The sequence below is a fragment of the Arachis hypogaea genome, chromosome 1, assembly GCF_003086295.3.
Source record: "Arachis hypogaea cultivar Tifrunner chromosome 1, arahy.Tifrunner.gnm2.J5K5, whole genome shotgun sequence".
In the NCBI taxonomy this organism is placed as follows: domain Eukaryota; kingdom Viridiplantae; phylum Streptophyta; class Magnoliopsida; order Fabales; family Fabaceae; genus Arachis; species Arachis hypogaea.
This window is the reverse complement of record NC_092036.1, coordinates 60,203,745-60,225,019: the sequence shown is the minus strand read 5'-3', so window position 1 is coordinate 60,225,019 and position 21,275 is coordinate 60,203,745. Positions and strand designations below refer to the sequence as shown.

General features: G+C 35.6%; 1 protein-coding gene across 2 annotated transcripts; it reads left to right on the top strand.

Moving 5' to 3' along the window:
• The first annotated feature begins 1,196 nt into the window (after positions 1–1,196).
• Positions 1,197–6,723, top strand: LOC112805206 (probable inactive purple acid phosphatase 27). 2 transcript variants are annotated; one of them, XM_025847620.3, is made up of 13 exons: positions 1,197–1,355; positions 1,629–1,797; positions 2,244–2,335; positions 2,532–2,601; positions 2,729–2,851; positions 3,047–3,139; positions 3,346–3,475; positions 3,759–3,840; positions 3,935–4,067; positions 4,282–4,487; positions 4,577–4,702; positions 5,389–5,698; positions 6,261–6,723. In XM_025847620.3, the coding sequence occupies exons 1-13, from the start codon at positions 1,312–1,314 to the stop codon at positions 6,564–6,566; spliced, it is 1,884 nt and encodes a 627-aa protein (XP_025703405.1). In that variant the 5' UTR covers positions 1,197–1,311; the 3' UTR covers positions 6,567–6,723. The 2 variants fall into 2 exon arrangements, with proteins under 2 accessions (XP_025703405.1, XP_025703399.1); XM_025847614.3 differs by lacking the exon at positions 1,197–1,355 and having other exon boundaries at positions 1,477–1,797.
• Positions 6,724–21,275: the final 14,552 nt, after the last annotated feature.

Sequence of the window (21,275 nt, the reverse complement as noted above, 5' to 3'; positions counted from 1 at the left end):
TTACAGTTTTCTGAAATAAATCAAAGAGCATTTGAAGCTCTAAAAATAATTTATGACAAATTGAAAGGAGAAGTTGAAGAGTTAGACAAATTGATAGAATCTCTAGAAAATAGTGATGAATCGATGATAGAATTTGCAGAAATTCTAAGATAAATAATGAAGTATACAAAGATTGAAAGACCAGAAAACAAAATAAAAAGAAAAAGGGCAAAAAAAATTAAAAAGTAAAATAAAGGAGTATAAAAGGGAATTAAATAATCTTCAGTTCGAAATTAATGACCTTATAATAAAAAGGATAGAAATAAGAACAAATATATACAAGTTGGAGCTAAACTTAAAAAATTTATAAATGTCTGGAACACCATATTATGACTTAAAAGAATTAAAGCTGTTGAAAGAAAAAAATGGAAAATGAAGTTGAAAAATTAAAAAGATATTTAGAAACAACAGAAAGTGTAGAAATAAAAGAAGTTTTGGAGGATTTGAAAAATTATAAACAGATAAAAGATTTTATATACAATAATCAATATTATAAACTAAAACAAGATTGAAAAACTATAAAAATGAAATCAGAATTAGTAATGCTCAATACTTTTGATTATGAAATTACAAATTATAAAGTACCACCAACCAAATTTATACAAATTATAAACTTATTCGAAGCAAAATATGAAGAGTTAATAATTTTGAAAAAGAAATTACATTTTTAAAAATTGGTATCAGAGCCAAGTTAACGATTAAGGGTAACACTTTCTCTTTAAGCAACACTTTTAATGACACGCTTTTTTAGCCACAAAAGAACAAAAATCTGTACGGGCACATCTGTACACTAGATGGCCCCATATAATCTATTAACGATGAATTTTCAAATATTTGAACGGACTAGAGAGAGTTGAAGGCTTGGTAGGTAGGTGGAAGATACATTTAACAAATTGCATACATCTTTTGAGTCTTCCCTACTGCTACTTCAAGTCCACTCATTACTTCAATATATATGAATATTTTTTTATGAATAAAAATAAATTAATTATTAAATTTTTATTTTATTTTTATTTGTTATTTTATCTTTTTTTTAAATAAAATTTATTATCTTATTTTTTTAAGCTAGTTATACTTATTTTTTTCTAACAGAATTAAATTATTTTAGTTTATTTTAAAATTCAAAATCAGTTTAGTAATCAGTATAAATAAGTAGCATTGTTACAACTACAACATAACAATAAAAATTTCTTCTTCCTTCCTTTTCTTATTTTTTCATAGTCTTATTATTAATTAAAACCCTCTCACTTGCTCTTTCCTGTTTCCACTGCTATGCCGTTTGAATATCCTTGTGTTGAGTGCGAAACACAGAAACGGTAAGCACGCTAGTAAATCATAAGAAAGTCAACAATAATATAGTTTTTTTCATATGCACATTGATATATATATATATATATATATATATATATATATATATATATATATATATATATATATATATATATACATATTTCCAATGTTCAATTATTATGCTTATCTGATTCTCCCTTGGTTTCACAAAAATTGCATGTGCAACTAAAACCCAATAATATATTCATATATATGGAAGTATTATACGATGGTCATGGTGTAATTGTTTTGATCCTTAGAGGCAGTATGATTCTTCTTGTTTCGTTGCTTATCAACTTGAGCATCGCTTTGGCTCACTTTCATGGCTTCGGGGAACAACCACTCGCCAAGATTGCAATCTATAAGGCTGTTGTTTCGCTCCACAGTAACGCCTCCATTGCAGCCTCCCCTTATCTTCTTGGCACAAAGGTATATATCACCATCAACATGCTCCTTCTGTTCTGATTTTGATCTTGTATCTATCCAGAGAAGTTGACCATGTTTGATTCAGACAAGTTCTAGCTCTACCTTGGTTTGTTTTCAACCGTTTAAAATTGCAGATGGTTAGGTTAGTTTTAATTTCCGCCAGAGACAAAATTAATGGTACTGATGCTGTTGCAATTTCTGTTCTAATGCCGTTCCAGAGGGCGCCACGATGACACTATTGTGATTTTGGACTGCACGTCTAAAAGCAAGTGTTTATTGATAACTAATTTAAACATGAAAAGTAAGAGTTAGGCTGCTTAAGTGGGGACCACACCAAGATTCTAGTAAATAAGTGTTGACACATTTTTATGAAGAGTTCGGATGTTCAAAAACATATTTATCTTGTGTGCAGCATTCAATTCATGTGCTTTTCACATATTTGATTTCAGGGTGAAGATACCCAATGGGTGACTGTGAATGTTTATCACCCTGACCCATCTGCAGATGATTGGGTTGGAGTTTTCTCTCCTGCAAAGTTCAAGTAATGTTCTTACTCTGTTCCTCATATTCAACGTAAATTCAGTATTGCATAGAACTCAACACTAGATGGGATGCTTTAACAAGCAATCACCTGCATTAACCGAAAATGTATCAAATACTCTATTTATTCGGCTTTATTTGTCACCGTGACATTCTAGTGTATTTTTTAATTATTATTGTTATTTTGTTAATTGCAGCTCATCGACATGTCCACCGGTTAATGATCCAAAAGAAGATACTCCATACATATGCTCAGCACCAATAAAGGTTAGTATGTTATTCATTAATCTCTTTATGATTAACTTGTACTCTTGCTAGATTGTATTAAGGTTAAGTGGTTAACTACTTCAAAGTGGTACCCTGCTGATGTTATCGTTTTGAATGTTTGTTCCAGTACAAATTTGTGAATTACTCCAATTCAATGTATACAAAGACAGGAAAGGCTTCTTTGAAGTTCCAATTGATCAACCAGCGTGCCGACTTTTCCTTCGCGCTATTTTCTGGCGGACTATTGAATGTATGTCCATGACTATTGCAGCTGTTCTTGTATTTGTTGTCTTCTAATAATATTGAGTGTTACCTTAGAAACTTTGATCTAGCATTTGCTGTTTACAAAAACAGCTCAGTATTATCTTGATTCAGAATATGTATATGATTTTTATTTTATGAAATTGCTAGCCGTTAATTAATTGTAATTGATTGATCATTGCAGCCTAAACTTGTTACAGTCTCCAATTTCATATCATTTGTGAATCCTAAGGCACCTCTGTATCCGCGCATTGCTCAAGGGAAGTCTTGGGATGAAGTAAGTTTATTTCTTATGTCTTAAGATATTTATCACAAGCCATAACAATTTAGTTGAGCATAGCGAGTGATAGTGTGATACATACCCTTTATATGAATCAACTTGATAAAATTCAGTACCCTACTCCTTAGACACTTGATCTATAAAGTTTAGTAAATTTTGAACACACGTCTATGAAAAGATGAAATATACAGTGATTTATGCAGATGACAGTTACATGGACAAGTGGATATGACATAAGTGAAGCTACACCATTTGTTGAGTGGAGTATTAAGGGAAAGACTCCAGTGCAATCTCCTGCTGGAACATTGACATTTGGTCGCAACGCCATGTGTGGTATGCTTCATTCAATCGGCTAAATCAACTTTTCTATGGCAGAAATAATACTCTTGAATTATAACTTTATTTAACCTTACTCATAACTTAAATTTCTGCTTGGCAAATATGCAAGAACTTCGATTAGGCTCGCATTTGAGCCGTTGGTGAGAAAACTAACGATTTTAGGTTTAATCAGATATAAACACATGCATAATCCCTGTTACCTTATGAATCCTGGCTATCATCAATATTCAAGATCACTAATTATTTGAAACCATGATCTTCCTTTGCCACTGTGCAGGTTCACCAGCAAGCACTGTAGGTTGGCGTGATCCCGGGTTCATCCACACAAGTTTTCTTAAAGAACTGTGGCCAAATAAAGTGTATGGTTATTGATATCCATGTATTTTGATAGCAAACTGAGTAACAGGCAGACTTTGTTTCATAATTTCTTTCTTTCAAATATATTTTCTTCAGGTACACATACCGATTGGGGCATCTTTTGTCTAATGGTTCAGAAATTTGGAGCAAGCAATATTCATTCAAGTCATCACCTTATCCTGGACAGAACTCACTCCAACGTGTAATCATATTTGGTGACATGGGCAAGGTAATGTTAAACCATTTTTTTTATCCTATCTTATGTTGCGAAAAATTTGGAAGTGCTAGTCGGGCTTGTATCTTTGTTCTGATCTTAATAGAATGATCAACACCTACACCGAACTTATCTAAACTTTCTTTAGAATCTTAGTTAGGCTAAAATAACAAACTTTCAAGAGGATGAGGGCTGAAAAAGATTTACTTCTGATCCAATAAGTTTGCAGGCTGAACGTGACGGTTCAAACGAGTATAACAACTATCAACCTGGTTCACTCAACACAACAGACCAGCTCATCAAGGATTTAGAAAACATTGACATTGTTTTCCACATTGGAGACATGACTTATGCAAATGGATACATCTCACAATGGGACCAATTCACTGCTCAAGTGGAACCAATTGCATCAAAAGTGCCATATATGATTGGCAGGTAGGTTTGTCCTATGTTATAAGAACAATATTTTTCAATTACTTTTGTATTGATGTATTAGAATTCGTAATTGTGTGATCATGATGCAGTGGTAATCATGAGCGTGATTGGCCCAACACGGGATCCTTTTATAATACTACAGATTCAGGTGGTGAATGTGGAGTTTTGGCTCAGACCATGTTTTATGTCCCAGCAGAAAACAGAGAAAAGTTCTGGTACATGCTGTTTTATGAAAATCTTAGTGCTGTTCATTTAATTTTATTATTATATATATGATGGCACTGCTTAAAACATCTGATACAATCTTGCAATCACATCTATTCTGTTGGATAATTATTTATGCTGTCAATTGTAAAAAGTTGTTATTTTTGTCTATAGATATATTAAAAAGTGATGGTGATAGATAAAAGGGAACACATAGAGTATCTATTATTTAGTTCAATCAAAATTCAACTTGGTTAAACCAACGGAACCAAATGAAGCATGAAGGGCTTACCGTTTGAGTCTATTTTAGTTCTCCAAATAATTTTAACTTCAACATTGAAGATAGCTGTAAGAAATGAACCCATTAGCATCAAATCTAATGCAGGAAGAGGTTAAATTGACTTAAGTTTAAATTCAAAAATGATAGATATTACTCTTAAATTATTCATGACATTAATGTTTGTATCATCAAACATGCTTAATTCAACAAAAGTACAAAAATCTTATATTGATACACAGCAATAGTGAGTGTTTTTTCGCACTCTCTCATCGTTTCATCTTATTCTATCACTTTTTACACAAATCAACAGATCCAAAGACGTATCAGAAAATGACAGTGAAAATAAAAGCAATAGTATATTATAATTTTTAAATACAATTAGTATATATAATAATAAATAACATTCTGAATACACAGGTATTCAACGGATTATGGCATGTTTCGCTTCTGCATAGGGGACACTGAACATGATTGGAGAGAAGGAACAGAACAATACAAATTCATTGAGCATTGTCTCGCAACAGTGGACAGACAGAAGCAACCATGGTTGATCTTTGCTGCACATAGAGTGCTTGGATATTCGTCTGATTTTTATTATGGATTGGAGGGTTCATTTGAAGAGCCAATGGGAAGGGAAAGTTTGCAGAAACTTTGGCAGAGATATAAAGTGGATATTGCATTTTATGGCCATGTCCATAACTATGAAAGGACATGCCCCATTTATCAGGTAAACACAATAATAACCAACTATGCCCTCGTTTCATTTAAATTTAGGTGATGAATTGAAAAGATGCAGAGATTTAGAGTAAGTACAAAAAGAAAAGAAAAGAAAAGAGACTCAGCACGACAAAGATTTTTTTTAAATGATATTTTTTTAAAAGATTTTTTATAAAAGTAGAAGTGATTTTATATTTGGATATCTTATGTAAAAAAAATTTTTATTTATCAATATGTTTGGGTAAAATAAGATAAAAGTATTTTTTTATTCATTTATTATATAAAAAATATTTTTTTTAAGAAAAAAAGATCTTTTAAAAAATAATGTAAATTGTAACCTCTTAAAAAAAATTTATTTTTTTAATTTTTTACTTTTATTATTAAAAATTTGTCAAACACATTTAAAAATAAAAGATTTTTTTTCATTGAAAAAATATACATTTTTTTTTATGGATTTAGTGGCGCCCAAACAAGCATATTCTCAAACGAAACGAGTATATATTGTATAAGTTAAAAAATAGTGCAATTAAATTTTAAATAAGATCATTAATTTTGTAACAAAACATATGCAGAACCAATGTGTGAACAAAGAAAGGTCACAGTATTCAGGCACGGTGAACGGAACAATTCATGTTGTTGTTGGAGGAGCAGGAAGCCACTTGTCGAATTTCAGCCAAGTGACACCAAAGTGGAGTCTTTACAGAGACTATGACTTTGGCTTTGTCAAGTTGACCGCATTCAACCATTCTTCTCTCTTATTTGAGTACAAGAAAAGCAGTGATGGCAACGTCTACGATTCTTTCACCATTTCAAGGGATTACAAAGATGTATTGGCATGTGTACATGATGGATGTGAACCAACCACTTTAGCCACTTAAAATTGTGTAGCCTCTATAGACTCTATACATACATGTACACCTTCATCTATGTTCTTATGAATTGAATATTTATATACTGCAAGAACTAAGGGCCGAAAGAATTATGCAGTGTAATCAGGCTACAATTATGAATCAAAGAACACAATTATTAACCCCATGTCTATCCTCTTCACTTCATTTTAAGCTGGGGAAGGGAATGAACGAATTTCATATTATCCTGACTGGTAGCGGGTGCCACCTAATATAGTTTGTCAATTGTCAGTTTAGTTTGTTGAAGTTTCAGTTAGTTAGTTACTGTATTTATAGCAATTCGTTAGTTAGTTAATTATGATTGCTTGCATCACAAGCTAATTAGTCTCGTATGTAGCTAAGACCTGTGCACAAATTCATCCACATCTCTGCAATTTCTTCTCAATCTATTCAAAGTTTCATACCATTTCAAATCTTTAAATCTGTAAATGTTGAAAAAAAAAAAAGAAAAAAATTCATAGGCTTACTCACACCTAATAAGAGGATAATTTTTAAAGATGAATATAGTCTGTCACTAACTTCAATTTTAATTTAGAATTATCTTTTTTTTTTTAGTTGTGTGTATATCAAACATACCACTCGAAAAATAAGTTATAGTATCTCGAACCGACAACCGAACGAACCCCTTAACGCTTAAAGCCTTGTCACTTTCTTGAAAAAGATTTAACATCCAATTTTATTTGATTGAACATTTCTGGACCTTTACAAGCTCTCTAATTTGTGTTGCTTTCGGATATTGGCTCTACTATGCTCATCAAACAAATTCTAGTATTCTACAATTCTAAGCTTTTAACGACCTTCTTTTGTATTTTTGTGGAAAATGGTTATCATGTAAAATCAAATCAACCACGGCGTTTAAATACTAATCGAATCCACAATTTAAATTTTATTTTCAGTTGACTACCTATAAACGACAAATTAAAATAACAATAAAACATTCATTGATAAACTTATTTCCCTTATTTGATGATGAGATCTTATGAAGTGCAAATAATAATGATATAATTAGCTAACTAAACTAAAACGTCCATATTGTTGTTGATTATTTCCATCACCACTTGCTGGTGTGAAAACTGCTACATATTGGTGAAAGAAATTCTTGGCTCAGGGCCCAAGTTGGATGGAAATATTAATCGGAAAGTGGCATATTGAATGAGATTGAGATGGACCTTTGACCAGCAAGTTGATGATATACATGAGATTAACTAAAAGAATCTACAAAAAGAAAACTTTAAAGGTATGATGGACCTATAAATGGTCATCTCTGTATAATAGATTTATGGTATATAAAACTAAACTGAAACTGATCTTTCAATGTATACAGTGGTTGGGTTCTCATCTATTTGACGGAATCAACTTCTCCCACAAATATACTATTAGGTGGTCAAGTAGATTACTTATTGGTTCGTGTTACACACTTCAACTTTCAATTCTAATATCAGTGGTATTTATTTTTCTTTTCTTGTTTTTTGATGGCTGACTGGCTGCCGAAGCTTCTCACAAACTAGATAGATGTCATGCAAGTTTCCAAATAATTTCAATTCTAACATCATAATATTAAGAAAAAAAAATTCATAAACGAGTCTGATAATTACCTTAAATAACAACGAGATCTTTAAATAAAAAAAAATACATTTTTTGGTCTTTGATCTTTTTTTAGTGAGATTGATTAGTCTTTCTGTTAATATTTTTTTTCTGTATTAACGAAATAAATATACATGACATGGTAAACTGTTGATTTATCCATTAAGAGTCAATTAGGATTGACAAATTTTTATCGTTAGGAATTTTATTATCTTTTAGAGGATAATTGTCAGGACTGTTTAGTTTTTTTGTTATTGTCTTTTTTAAATATATTAGCTACATTTACTGTATAAAATTAAAAATATTAGTGATTTTTAAGTTGTTTTTACTTATAATAACTAAATTAAGGATATATTAGTGATTAACGTATCACATAAGCATGATCTGGAGAGAGATCATTGATAGAGAGACTAAGCAGTCTCACGAAATTAAATATTGATGAGCGGATAATTTATACGCTTTTTGGCATTGTTTTTAGAAAGTTTTTAGTAGGTTCTAGCTACTTTTTAGTATATTTTTATTAGTTTTTAGGAAAAATTCATATTTCTGGACTTTACTATGAATTTGTGTGTTTTTCTGTGATTTCAGGTATTTTTTGGCTGAAATTGAGGGAGCTGAGCAAAAATCTGATTCAGGCTGAAAAATGACTGCGAATGCTGTTGGATTCTGACCTCCCTGCACTCGGAATGGATTTTTTGGAGCTACAAGAGTCCAATTGGCGCGCTCTCAATTGGGTTGGAAAGTAGACATCCAGGGCTTTCCAGCAATATATAATAGTCCATACTTTGCGCGAAGATAGACAATATAAACTGGCGTTCAACGCCAGTTCCATGTTGCAGTCTGGCGTTCAGCGCCAGAAACAGGTTGCAAGTTGGAGTTCAACGCCAGAAACAGGTTACAACCTGACGTTCGACTCCAGAAACAGCCCAGGCACGTGAGAAGCTTAAGTCTCAGCCCCAGCACACACCAAGTGGGCCCCAGAAGTGGTTTCTGCACTATCCATCTTAGTTTACTCATCTAAGGCTCCGGGTAGTGATGGATACAACATGAATTTTATAAAAAGATGTTGGGAGGAGATTGGAGTGGAATTCACTAAAGCTGTGATGAGCTTCTTTGAGACGGAGAGATTACCAGCAGGCTCCAATATTACTTGGGTAGCATTGGCTCCGAAGTTTGTGGACGCGAAGGAGATAAAGGACCTGAGACTGATCAGTATGGTTGGCTGCATCTACAAGGTCATATCAAAAGTGTTGACAAGACGAATGAGGAGTGTAATGCCCGGGTTAGTTGGAGAATCACAGAGTGCATTTCTCAAGGGTAGGCAAATACATGATGGAGCGTTAATTGCATGTGAAACTGTACAGTGGTTGAAACAGAAGAAGAAGGCATCAGTTATCATCAAATTGGACTTCCAGAAAGCCTATGATAGAGTCAAATGGAATTTTGTTGATATTGTGTTAGAAAAGATGGGGTTCGAAAGAAGATGGAGGGCATGGATTACAGAGTGCATTAGATCAGCTTCCATATCTATAATGGTTAATGGGGTTCCATCAAAACCGTTCAAGATGGAAAGAGGGCTTCGACAAGGCGACCCGTTATCACCTTTTCTATTCGTTCTCATTGTAGATGTGCTGAACAGGATGATCGGGGAGGCAGTAAGAAATAGGAGAATATCTCCTCTCTTAGTTGGTAGGGACAATATAGAGTTATCCCACCTTCAGTTTGCTTATGACACTATACTGTTCTGCCCACCAGAGGAGGAGACAGTGAGAAATTACAAGAGACTCCTGAGGTGTTTTGAAGTCATGTCGAGATTGAGCATTAACTTTGACAAGTCTATGTTGATACCGATAAATTGTATCCAGGAGTAGGTTGGTCAAATGTGCAGATTATTAGGATGTCAGGCGGCGAACCTACCAGTGAAGTATCTGGGCATTAATCTAGGAGCAAACTCGAGGCTATTAAAAACTTGGAAGCCAGTAATAGATAAGGTGGAGGAGAAACTGAGTCTGTGGAAAGCGAAGGTGCTCAGTAAAGCAGGGAAGTTGGTTCTCATCAAATCCGTGATCAATAGTTTGTCTACGTACTATTTGAGCTTGTATAAAATGCCAGTTACAGTGGCCAAAAAAATAATCTCATTCCAAAGAAGATTCTTTTGGGGGAAGGACGACGGACGACCGGGACTGGCTCTTGTAAAATGGGAGATGATACAGGCACCGAAGAAATTAGGGGGACTAGGTGTGGGAGATGCGATGATTCGTAATACCGCGTTGTTGTTTAAGTGATGGTGGAGATTCTCCAAGGAAGAGTGTCCTCTGCGGAAGAAAATAGTGTGCTCCTGCAATAATCTAAACCCGGGGCAGTTATTGTCTACTCAAGCTATACCAGCAAAAGGGGGTCCGTGAAGAGATATTTGTCACTTGCAAATCAAGGAGGAACATGTTAAACAGAGGATGATTGACGGGTTGGCTATAGAAGTAGGCGATGGTAGACTAACCAGATTTTGGGAAGATACATGGCTACAGTCAGGGAAGCTAAAAGACTCCTTTCCAAGACTCTACTTAATTTCAGATAATAAGGGATCCGTGATTGGGGACTGTAGATTTTGGGATGGGATAGAGTGGGTGTGAAACTTCCATTGGAGGAGGGAACTTTGTCAATGGGAGACCGACAATCTGATCCAAATGCTTGAGATCTTGTAAGCTATGAGACTGATAGCAAACACACAAGATAGAGTGGTGTGCAAATTTGATAAGGAGGGAGTTTATACTACTAACTCATTTGTGCAGGTTTTGCAGGTACAGACATTGACAGATGATATTCTTAGCTATAAGTTCACAAATGGAATCTGGAAAGGAATTGTTCCACCGAGGGTTGAGTTGTTTACTTGGTTTGTGCTTGTAGGCCGACTTAACACAAAGGATCGCTTGAGCAGATTAGGCATCATCGAACAAAGTGATAAAGTCTGTGTTATGTGTAGTAAGGAAATTGAAACTGTACAACATTTGTTTGTTACATATGAGTATGCTTGGCAGGTGTGGTGCGCATGGATAAGTCATGTGGGTTGTGTTTGGAGAATCCCTGGGTCCATAAAAGAACATTTTGAGAGCTGGAGGACGATGTTTTTGAGAAAAGATGTACGAAAAATATGGTTAGTGGGATTTTTCACAGTTATATGGAACATATGGTTGTGTAGAAATGAGGTGACAGTGGAAGTGGTAGATTGTGTTGCTAGGACGTTTTCTTGCTCTAGAGAGTGGTGCAAAAGGTAACTCATGTTGTTGATGGCTATACCGGAGATAACATAGGAGTTACAAAATCTTATTTTATGTTTTCTTGTATGCTCCACTGAATGTGTTGAGCTCATTTTCTTTCAAAAAAAGTTTACTCATTTTCTGTAAACCTAGGGTACTAGTTTACTATTTAAACAACTTTTAGAGACTTATTTTATATCTCATGACATTTTTAGATCTGAATTTTATACTCTTTGACGGCATGAATCTCTAAACTCCATTGTTGGGGGTGAGGAGCTCTGCAGCATCTCGATGAATTAATGCAATTATTTCTGTTTCCATTCAAACATGCTTGTTCCTATCTAAGATGTTCATTCGCGCTTCACTATGAAGAAGGTGATGATCTGTGACACTCATCACCTTCCTCAATCCACGAACGTGTGCCTGACAACCACCTCTGTTCTACATCAGATTGAATGAGTATCTCTTAGATTTCTTAATCAGAATCTTCGTGGTATAAGCTAGAATTGATGGCGGCATTCATGAGAATCCGGAAATTCTAAACCTTGTCTGTGGTATTTCGAGTAGGATTCAAGTATTGAATGGCTGTGACGAGCTTCAAACTCGCGATTGTTGGGCGTAGTGACAAACGCAAAAGGATCAATGGATCTTATTCGGACATGATCGAGAACCAATAGATGATTAGCTGTGCTGTGACAGAGCATTTGGACCATTTTCACTAAGAGGATGGGAAGTAGCCATTGACAACGGTGACACCCTACACACAGCTTGCCATGGAAGGAACTTTGCACTTTTGAAAGTGAGGAAGCATTATGTTACAGAAATTCAGAAGACAAAGCATCTCCAAAACTCCAACATATTCTCCATTATTGAGTAACAATTATTTATTTTATGCCCTTTCACTTTTTACAATTGAACTTGAAAAACACTGTTGTTGGCATCCTAACTAAGAATAATAAGATAACCATAGCTTGCTTCAAACCAACAATCTCCGTGGGATTCGACCCTTACTCACGTAAGGTATTACTTGGACGACCCAGTGCACTTACTGGTTAGTTGTGCGGATTGCAAAAGTGTGATTGCAATTTCTTGCACCAAGTTTTTGGCGCCGTTGCCGGGGATTGTTTGAGTTTGAACAACTAAAGGTTTATTTTGTTGCTTAGATTAGGAATAATTTATTTTTTTTGCTATAGAGTCATTAAATCTGAGTCCTTTATTTTCTTTTCAAAAATTTTTCAAAAATATTATTTTTCCTTATTAATTTTTAATTTTTATGTGAGTTTAGTTTTATATTTTAAGTTTGGGGTCAATTGCGTATTTTATATTTTCCTTTAAATTTTCGAATTTGTGTTCTTTATTTTTCCTTGATCTTCAAATTGTTCTTGTCAAATTTTCTTGTTTGATCTTTGATTTTTCCTATTTTGTGTATTTTTCGTGTTTTCCTTGTGCTTTTTCAAAATTTTAGTTTTCAAAAATATATTTTTTATATATACAATATTAAAACACGTTACATTTATAGCTCAGTTGGCTAGAGCGTTGGCTTATGTTCTTGGCAATTGGGTATCTTCCTTTTAAATTTTTTTTCAAAAATAATTTTTCTTTGATTAAATCTTGTGCCAAACTTTAAGTTTGGTGTTTTCTTGTTAATCTTTCTTTAATTTTCGAAAATTTTATTATGGTTTTCTAAAAATTTTAAGTTTGGTGTTCTTTCTTTTATTCTTGGTGTTCTTGTGAATCTTCAAGGTGTTCTTGAGTCTTCCTTGTGTTTTGATCTTAAAATTTTTAAGTTTGGTGTTCCTTGGTGTTTTCCCACCAAAATTTTCGAAAACAAGGAGCATTAGATCTAAAAATTTTAAGTCTTGTGTCTTTTGTGTGTTTTTCTCTTTTATCATAAAATTCAAAATTCAAAATTCAATTTCAAAATTTTTCAAATCTTATCCTTTTAAGATTTTTTTTTATCTTTTTCGATAATATCCTAACCACTTTCTCTCTCCTCACTTTTTCAAAAATCTTCATAAAATATTTTTACATTCTTTTTTATTTTATTTTTATTTTTATTTATTTTTAATTTTATTGTCGTCTTTATTTTATTCTATTTTATTATTATTATTTTGAAATTTTTATATATAATAAAATAAATAAAATAAATTCACCTCATCTCCCTTTCTCCATTATGGACTTAAGTGGAAATGAACAGTCCAGAAGGACTCTGGGGTCATATGCTAACCCCACTACTACTTCATACGGGAGTAGTATCTGTATACCCTCCATCGGAGTCAGTAGCTTTGAGTTGAACCCTCAGCTCATTATCATGGTGCAGCAAAGTTGCCAGTATTCCGGTCTTCCACAGGAAGAACGTATAGAGTTTCTGGCACAATTTTTACAAATTGCTGACACAGTACATGATAAGGAAGTAGATCAGGATGTCTATAGACTGTTACTGTTTCCATTTGCTGTAAAAGACCAAGCTAAGAGGTGGTTAAATAACCAACCTAAGGACAACATAAAGACATGGAAACAGCTGTTAGAAAAATTCCTGAATCATTATTTTCCTCAAAAACGGATGACATAGCTAAGGCTGAGCATCCAAGGCTTCAAACAAGGAGATAATGAATTCCTTTATGATGCCTGGGAGAGATACAGAGAGATGCTAAGAAAATGCCGCTCTGAAATGCTTTTAGAGTGGGTGCAGTTAGACATCTTCTATTATGGGCTTACAGAAAGAGCTCAGATTTCTCTAGACCACTCAGCTGGTGGATCTATACACATGAGAAAGACAATAGAAGAAGCTCAAGAGCTCATTGATACAGTTGCCAAAAATCAGCATCTGTACCTGAGCAGTGAACCTTCCTTGAAAGAAGAGACCAAAACAGTAACTGCTGAACTCAGTCCTGCAGAACAAGTTACTGAATTCAATCAGCAACTAGATTTTCTAACAAAACAGCTAGCCGAATTCAAGGAGATACTACAAGAAACAAGAATGGCTAATATGAATATGGAAGTACAGTTAAAGCAAACAGAACAGCAGTTATCAAAACAAATAATAGAAGAGTGCCAAGCAGTTCAATTAAGAAGTGGGAAAATATTAAATACCTCACTTCAAGGTAGCAGGAAGCCAAGAAATGAGCAAACTACCCAAAATCCATCTGAGGACAGTAAGAGCCCAGAGAGGAATAATTCTGGCGCTCAAACGCCAGAAAATGGGTGGAAAGCTGGCGTTGAACGCCCAAACCATGCTCAGTCCTGGCGTTCAACGCCAGAATCAAGCAAGGAATTGGCGTTGAACGCCCAAAGGAAGCACAGTTCTGGTATTCAAATGCCAGAAATAGGTAAGGAGTTGGCGTCTAATGCCACTCCAGCTTACACCCGTGGCATTCAAACGTCAGTGGAAGATCAGACACATATAAGTGCTGATAGCAACCCCTCTAAAAAGGCTTCTCAATCCACATCTGTAGGCAATAAACCTACAACAACTAAGGTTGAGGAATACAAAACTAAAATGCCTTATCCTCAGAAACTCCGCCAAGCGGAACAGGATAAGCAATTTGCTCGCTTTGCAGACTACCTCAGGACTCTTGAAATAAAGATTCCGTTTGCAGAGGCACTTGAGCAAATACCCTCTTATGCTAAGTTCATGAAAGAGATCTTAAGTCATAAGAAGGATTGGAGGGAAACTAAAAAAGTCTACCTCACTGAAGAATGCAGTGCAGTCATTCTGAAAAGCTTACCTGAGAAGCTTAAAGATCCCGGAAGCTTTATGATACCATGCACATTAGAGGGTACTTGTACCAAGCAAGCTCTATGTGACCTTGGGGCAAGTATCAACCTAATACCTGCATCTACTATCAGAAAGCTTGGTTTGACTGAAGAAGTCAAACCAACCCGGATATGTCTCCGACTTGCTGATGGCTCCATTAAATACCCATCAGGCGTGATTGAAGACATAATTGTCAAGGTTGGGCCATTTGCCTTTCCCACTGACTGTGTGGTGCTGGAAATGGAGGAGCACAAAAGTGCAACTCTCATTCTAGGAAGACCTTTCCTAGCAACTGGACGAACCCTCATTGACGTCCAGAAAGGGGAATTAACCCTGAGAGTCAATGAGGATGAGTTTAAGTTGAATGTTGTCGAAGCTATGCAGCATCCAGACAGCCCAGACGACTGCATGAGCATTGATATTATTGACTCTCTGGTAAAAGAGGTCAATATGACTGAGAGCCTCGAATCAGAGCTAGAGGATATCTTTAAAGATACTCAGCCTGATCTGGAGGAACTAGAGAGAATAATAGAACCTCTGAAAATCCTTCAGGAAGAGGAAAAACCTCCCAAACCTGAGCTCAAACCATTACCAACATCCCTGAAATATGCATTTCTTTATAAGGTGATACCTTCCCTGTAATCATAAGCTCTACCTTAGAGCTACAGGAAGAGGAAGCACTAATTCAAGTGCTAAGGACACACAAGACAGCTCTTGGGTGGTCCATCAGTGATCTTAAGGGCATTAGCCCAACCAGATGCATGCACAAGATCCTATTGGAGGGTAATGCTAAGCCAGTGGTTCAACCACAGAGGCGGCTGAATCCAGCCATGAAGGAGGTGGTGCAGAAGGAGGTCACTAAATTACTAGAGGCTGGGATTATTTATCCTATTTCTGATAGCCCCGGGGTAAGCCCTATCCAAGTCGTCCCCAAAAAGGGAGGCATGACAGTGGTTCATAATGAAAAGAATGAACTGGTTCCTACAAGAACAGTTACAGGTTGGCGTATGTGTATTGACTACAGAAGACTCAATACAGCCACCAGAAAGGATCATTTTCCTTAACCATTCATAGACCAGATGCTAGAAAGACTAGCAGGTCATGATTACTACTGCTTTTTGGATGGCTATTTGATGCGTGAGCATCTTGTCTATCTTTTCCTAGTGAATTTGCATCTAATTTGTTGATTTTAATTAAGAACTATTTATATTTTAGCCACTATGGATGCTATTTTGAGTTTTATGCAATTTTATTTATTTTAGGTAGCATTCGGAGAGATTTGATGAAGTTTCTGCAGAGAAAAAGAAGAAACCAAAGAGATGACCAGCAAAGACCGACGCGGACGCATGGCTCACGCGACCGCGCGGAATGGAGAAATCGCAATGACGCGATCGCGTGCCTAACGCGAACGCGTGGACTGGAATCTGCACAAATGACGCGAGCGTGTGGACGACGCGGACGCGTCACATGCCCGATCTGAAATAATTTAGAAAATGCTGGTTACGAATTTTGGGCTGTTTTGACCCACTTTCCAGCCCAGAAAACACATATTAGAAGCTGCGGAATGGACAAATCAAGTGGTCCCCAACCATCAACTGAAGATCTGTTAATTAATTCGAATTTAAATTCAAATCTTATCTTTGAGGAAAAGATATTATTTTTAATTTTTTTAATTTTAAACCTATTAGGATTAGTAATAAATAGAAACTCTGCACATTTAGACTGTACCAGATTGTTACCAGATTGTTACCAGAACCCTTATTTTTATTCTTTGAACCATGAGCAACTAATCCTTCATTGTTAAGGTTAGGAGCTCTGTCTAATTGTATGGATTTATTCGTTTGATCTTTCTAATTTAATTCATGTCTTGATTTATATTTCAATAATTGTTTTCGCTCTTTATTTTATGAATTTGGGTAGAACGGAAGTATGACCCATGTTCTAATTGAGTTCTTGTAAAACTTGGAAAAGCTCTTTACTTAAACAACAGCTTGAAAACATATTATACTGAATTTCTAAGTGTTTGTATTTAACGAGATACGTGACATATAATCCCTTTTATTTTTGGATAATTAGAATTCTTTTGGCATATAAACTAGAAATTGATCATCACCCTCTAATTGGAATTAATTGACCAAGAAATTAGCAATTAATGAATTTTAGAGGAGACTAGGAAGGTCTAAGGAATTAGGGCCTAGTCACATATAGTTTGTCATGAAATTATATCTTGCATAATTAAATTAGTTAGTGATAAAAAATAAATCTGGAAAATAGATAACTCTGAAACCTTAACTGCTTTCTCAACATTTTATTCCCAACTCATTTATTTGTCTATCCTTTTGATATTCTAAGTTCGAACTTAAACCTTTTAAACATCTCAAAACCAATTTTTGCTTGCCTAACTAATCCAATCAATCAATCATTGTTGCTTGATCCATCAATCCTCGTGGGATCGACCCTTACTCACGTAAGGTATTACTTGGTACGACCCGGTGCACTTGCCGATTAGTAAGTGTGGGTTATAAATACCGCACCAAGTTTTTGGCGCCGTTGCCGGGGATTGATTGTGATTGACAACTATTAGTTGTTTGACTGCTTAGATTAGGCGTTTTTGTTTTAATTTTATTTAAAAATAAATTTGCTTTGATATTTCAAAAAAAATAAAATAAAATAAAAATAAAAAAATAAAAATAAATATTTTCGAAAAAATTTTTTAATAAATAAATAGCACCAATATTTTTCTTAATTTCTGAAATTAAGTTTGGTGTTACCTATTTATTATTTTTCTTCTATTTATTTTATTCAATATTTTTATCTCTTTACACATGTTATCTCACTGGGAATTCTCTGCACTCTGACGTAGAGATTCCCATTCTTTCTTGTTTTCTGGTTGTTTATGCACAGAAATAGAGACAAAAAACATCTCTTAGACTTTGATCCTGAACCTGAAAGGACTTTCAGGCGGTGTTTACAACAAGCAAGACTTTACAAGGCTACAGAATCCACTATGGATCCTAATAATAATGCTAATGTCAATGTGGCAAATCCGAATGGGGATGATCAACAAAGGAGAGTGCTTGGCTCTTATTCTGCCCCTACTGCGGATCTTTGTGGAAAAAAGCATTGTGGTACCTCCTATTGCTGCGAACAACTTTAAGTTGAAGCCTCAACTGGTCACCCTGGTGCAACAAAACTGGCAGTATCATGGTCTTCCCCACGAAGACCCAAATCAGTTTATTTCTAGTTTTCTGCAAATTTGTGACACTGTGAAAACAAATGGAGTAAACCCAGATGTGTACAAACTCATGCTCATCCCGTTTGCTCTGAGGGATGGAGCAAAGCTATGGCTAGATTCCCAATCCAAGGACAGTTTGGATACTTGGAACAAGGTGGTTACTGAGTTTCTCACAAAAAATTTTCCACCAAAGAAGCTGACTAAGCTTAGGATGGAGGTTCAGACCTTCAGACTGAGACTCTGTATGAAGCGTGGGAGAGATACAAGCTACTGACTAGGCAATGCCCTCCAGACATGTTCTCTAAATGGACACAAATAGACATATTTTATGAAGGCTTGGGTGAAATATCCAAAATGTGCTTAGATAATTCTGCAGGAGGCTCATTGCACAAGAAGAAGACACCGGAGGAGACTATTGAGCTTATTGAATTGGTTGCTAGCAACCAATATTTATACTCATCTAACAGGAATCCTGTGAACTCTTGAGACTCCTCAGAAGAAAGGTGTCATGAAAGTGGAAGCTCTTAATGCCATTCTTGCTCAAAACAAACTTATGTCTCAGCAAATCAATCTACTTACTCAACACATGGGTGGCATGCAAGTCTCAGCTATCAACACCCAAAATCCACCTCAAGAGATCTCTTATGACATGGCAGGACATTTAGTGCAGAATGACAACTATGATTATGCCCATTCCTCTTCTGAACAGGTCAATTACATGGGAAGTGGTTCTAGAAATCCCAATAATGACCCCCTATTCTCAAACATACAATCAAGGATGGAGAAATCAACGAAATTTTGGATGGAGAGACCAACCTCAGAGACCTCAAAATTTCAACCATAATTCTCAAGGCGGCTTCCAAAAGAACAATTACAATAACCGCCAACCTCAGCCTCAGCAGGTGGTGCACGAAATTGTGATCATCAATGGCGCCATCAACATGGTACACTCAATTGCAATGTCAACTCTTTATCACAATTTCGCACAACTAACCAGCAAGTGCACTGGGTCGTCCAAGTAATAAACCTTACGCAAGTAAGGGTCGATCCCACGGAGATTGTTGGTATGAAGCAAGCTATGGTTATCTTGTAAATCTCAGTCAGGCGGATTCAAATGGTTATGGAGGATTAATAATTAAAAGATGACTAAAACATAAAATAAAGATAGAGATACTTATGTAATTCATTGGTGAGAATTTCAGATAAGCGTATGGAGATGCTTTGTCCCTTCCGTCTCTCTGCTTTCCTACTGTCTTCATCCAATCCTTCTTACTCCTTTCCATGGCAAGCTGTATGTTGGGCATCACTGTTGTCAATGGCTACAGTCCCGTCCTCTCAGTGAAAATGTTCAACACGCTCTGTCACAGCATGGCTATTCATCTGTCAGTTCTCGATCATGTCGGAATAGAATCCAATGATTCTTTTGCGTCTGTCACTAACGCCCCATAATCGCGAGTTTGAAGCTCGTCATAGTCATTCAATCCTTGAATCCTACTCAGAATACCACAGACAAGGTTTAGACCTTCCAGATTCTCAAGAATGCTGCCATCAATTCTAGCTTATACCATGAAGATTCTGATTAAGGAATCCAAGAGATATCCACTCAATCTAAGGTAGAACGGAGGTGGTTGTCAGGCACACGTTCATAGGTGAGAATGATGATGAGTGTCATGAATCATCACATTCATCAAGTTGCGGAACAAGTGATATCTTAGAACAAGAATAAGCTGAATTGAATAGAAGAACAATAGTAATTGCATTAATACTCGAGGTACAGCAGAGCTCCACACCTTAATCTATGGTGTGTAGAAACTCCACCGTCGAAAATACATAAGTGATAATAGTGATCATTGGCTTCGGCCCCAGAGAGGGAACCAGAAGAACCAAGATGATCTAAGAACTAGACGTCTAAAGATGAAAATACAATAGCAAAAGGTCCTATTTATAGAGAACTAGTAGCTTAGGGTTTACAAAAATGAGTAAATGACATAAAAATCCACTTCCAGGCCTACTTGGTGTGTGCTTGGACTGAGCATTGAAGGTTCTATGTGTAGAGACTTTTCTTGGAGTTAAACGCCAGCTTTTGTGCCAGTTTGGGCGTTTAACTCCCACTTCTGTGCCAGTTCCGGCGTTAAACGCCGGGCCGTCTTGAGCTGATTTGGAACGCTGGTTTGGGCCATCAAATCTCGAGCAAAGTATGGACTATTATATATTTTTGGAAAGCCCAGGATGTCTACTTTCCAACGCAATTGAGAGCGCGCCAATTGGGCTTCTGTAGCTCCAGAAAATCCACTTCGAGTACAGGGAGGTCAGAATCCAATAGCATCTGCAGTCCTTTTCAGCCTCTGAATCAGATTTTTGCTCAGGTCCCTCAATTTTAGCTAGAAAATACCTGAAATCACAGAAAAACATACAAACTCATAGTAAAGTCCAGAAAAGTGAATTTTAAATAAAAACTAATAAAAATATGATAAAAAATAACTAAAATATTCTAAAAACATGCCAAAAAGCGTATAAATTATCTGCTCATCACAACACCAAACTTAAATTGTTGCTTGTCCCCAAGCAACTGAAAATCAAATAGGATAAAAAGAAGAGAATATACTATGGACTCCAAAATATCAATGAAACTTAGCTCCAATTAGATGAGCGGGACTAGTAGCTTTTTGCCTCTGAACAGTTTTGGCATCTCACTTTATCCTTTGAGGTTCAGAATGATTGGCATCTATAGGAACTCAGAATTCAGATAGTGTTATTGATTCTCCTAGTTAAGTATATTGATTCTTGAACACAGCTACTTTATGAGTCTTGGCCGTGGCCCAAAGCACTCTGTTCTCCAGTATTACCAC

Excerpts from the sequence above, each read along its gene's own strand:
- LOC112805206 (XM_025847614.3), top strand. The coding sequence starts at position 1,582 with ATGGAAGTATTATACGATGGTCATGGTGTAATTGTTTTGATCCTTAGA. Across the intron at positions 4,068-4,281 it reads TATTTGGTGACATGGGCAAG|GCTGAACGTGACGGTTCAAA; the intron begins GTAATGTTAAAC and ends ATAAGTTTGCAG. Across the intron at positions 4,703-5,388 it reads GAAAACAGAGAAAAGTTCTG|GTATTCAACGGATTATGGCA; the intron begins GTACATGCTGTT and ends CTGAATACACAG.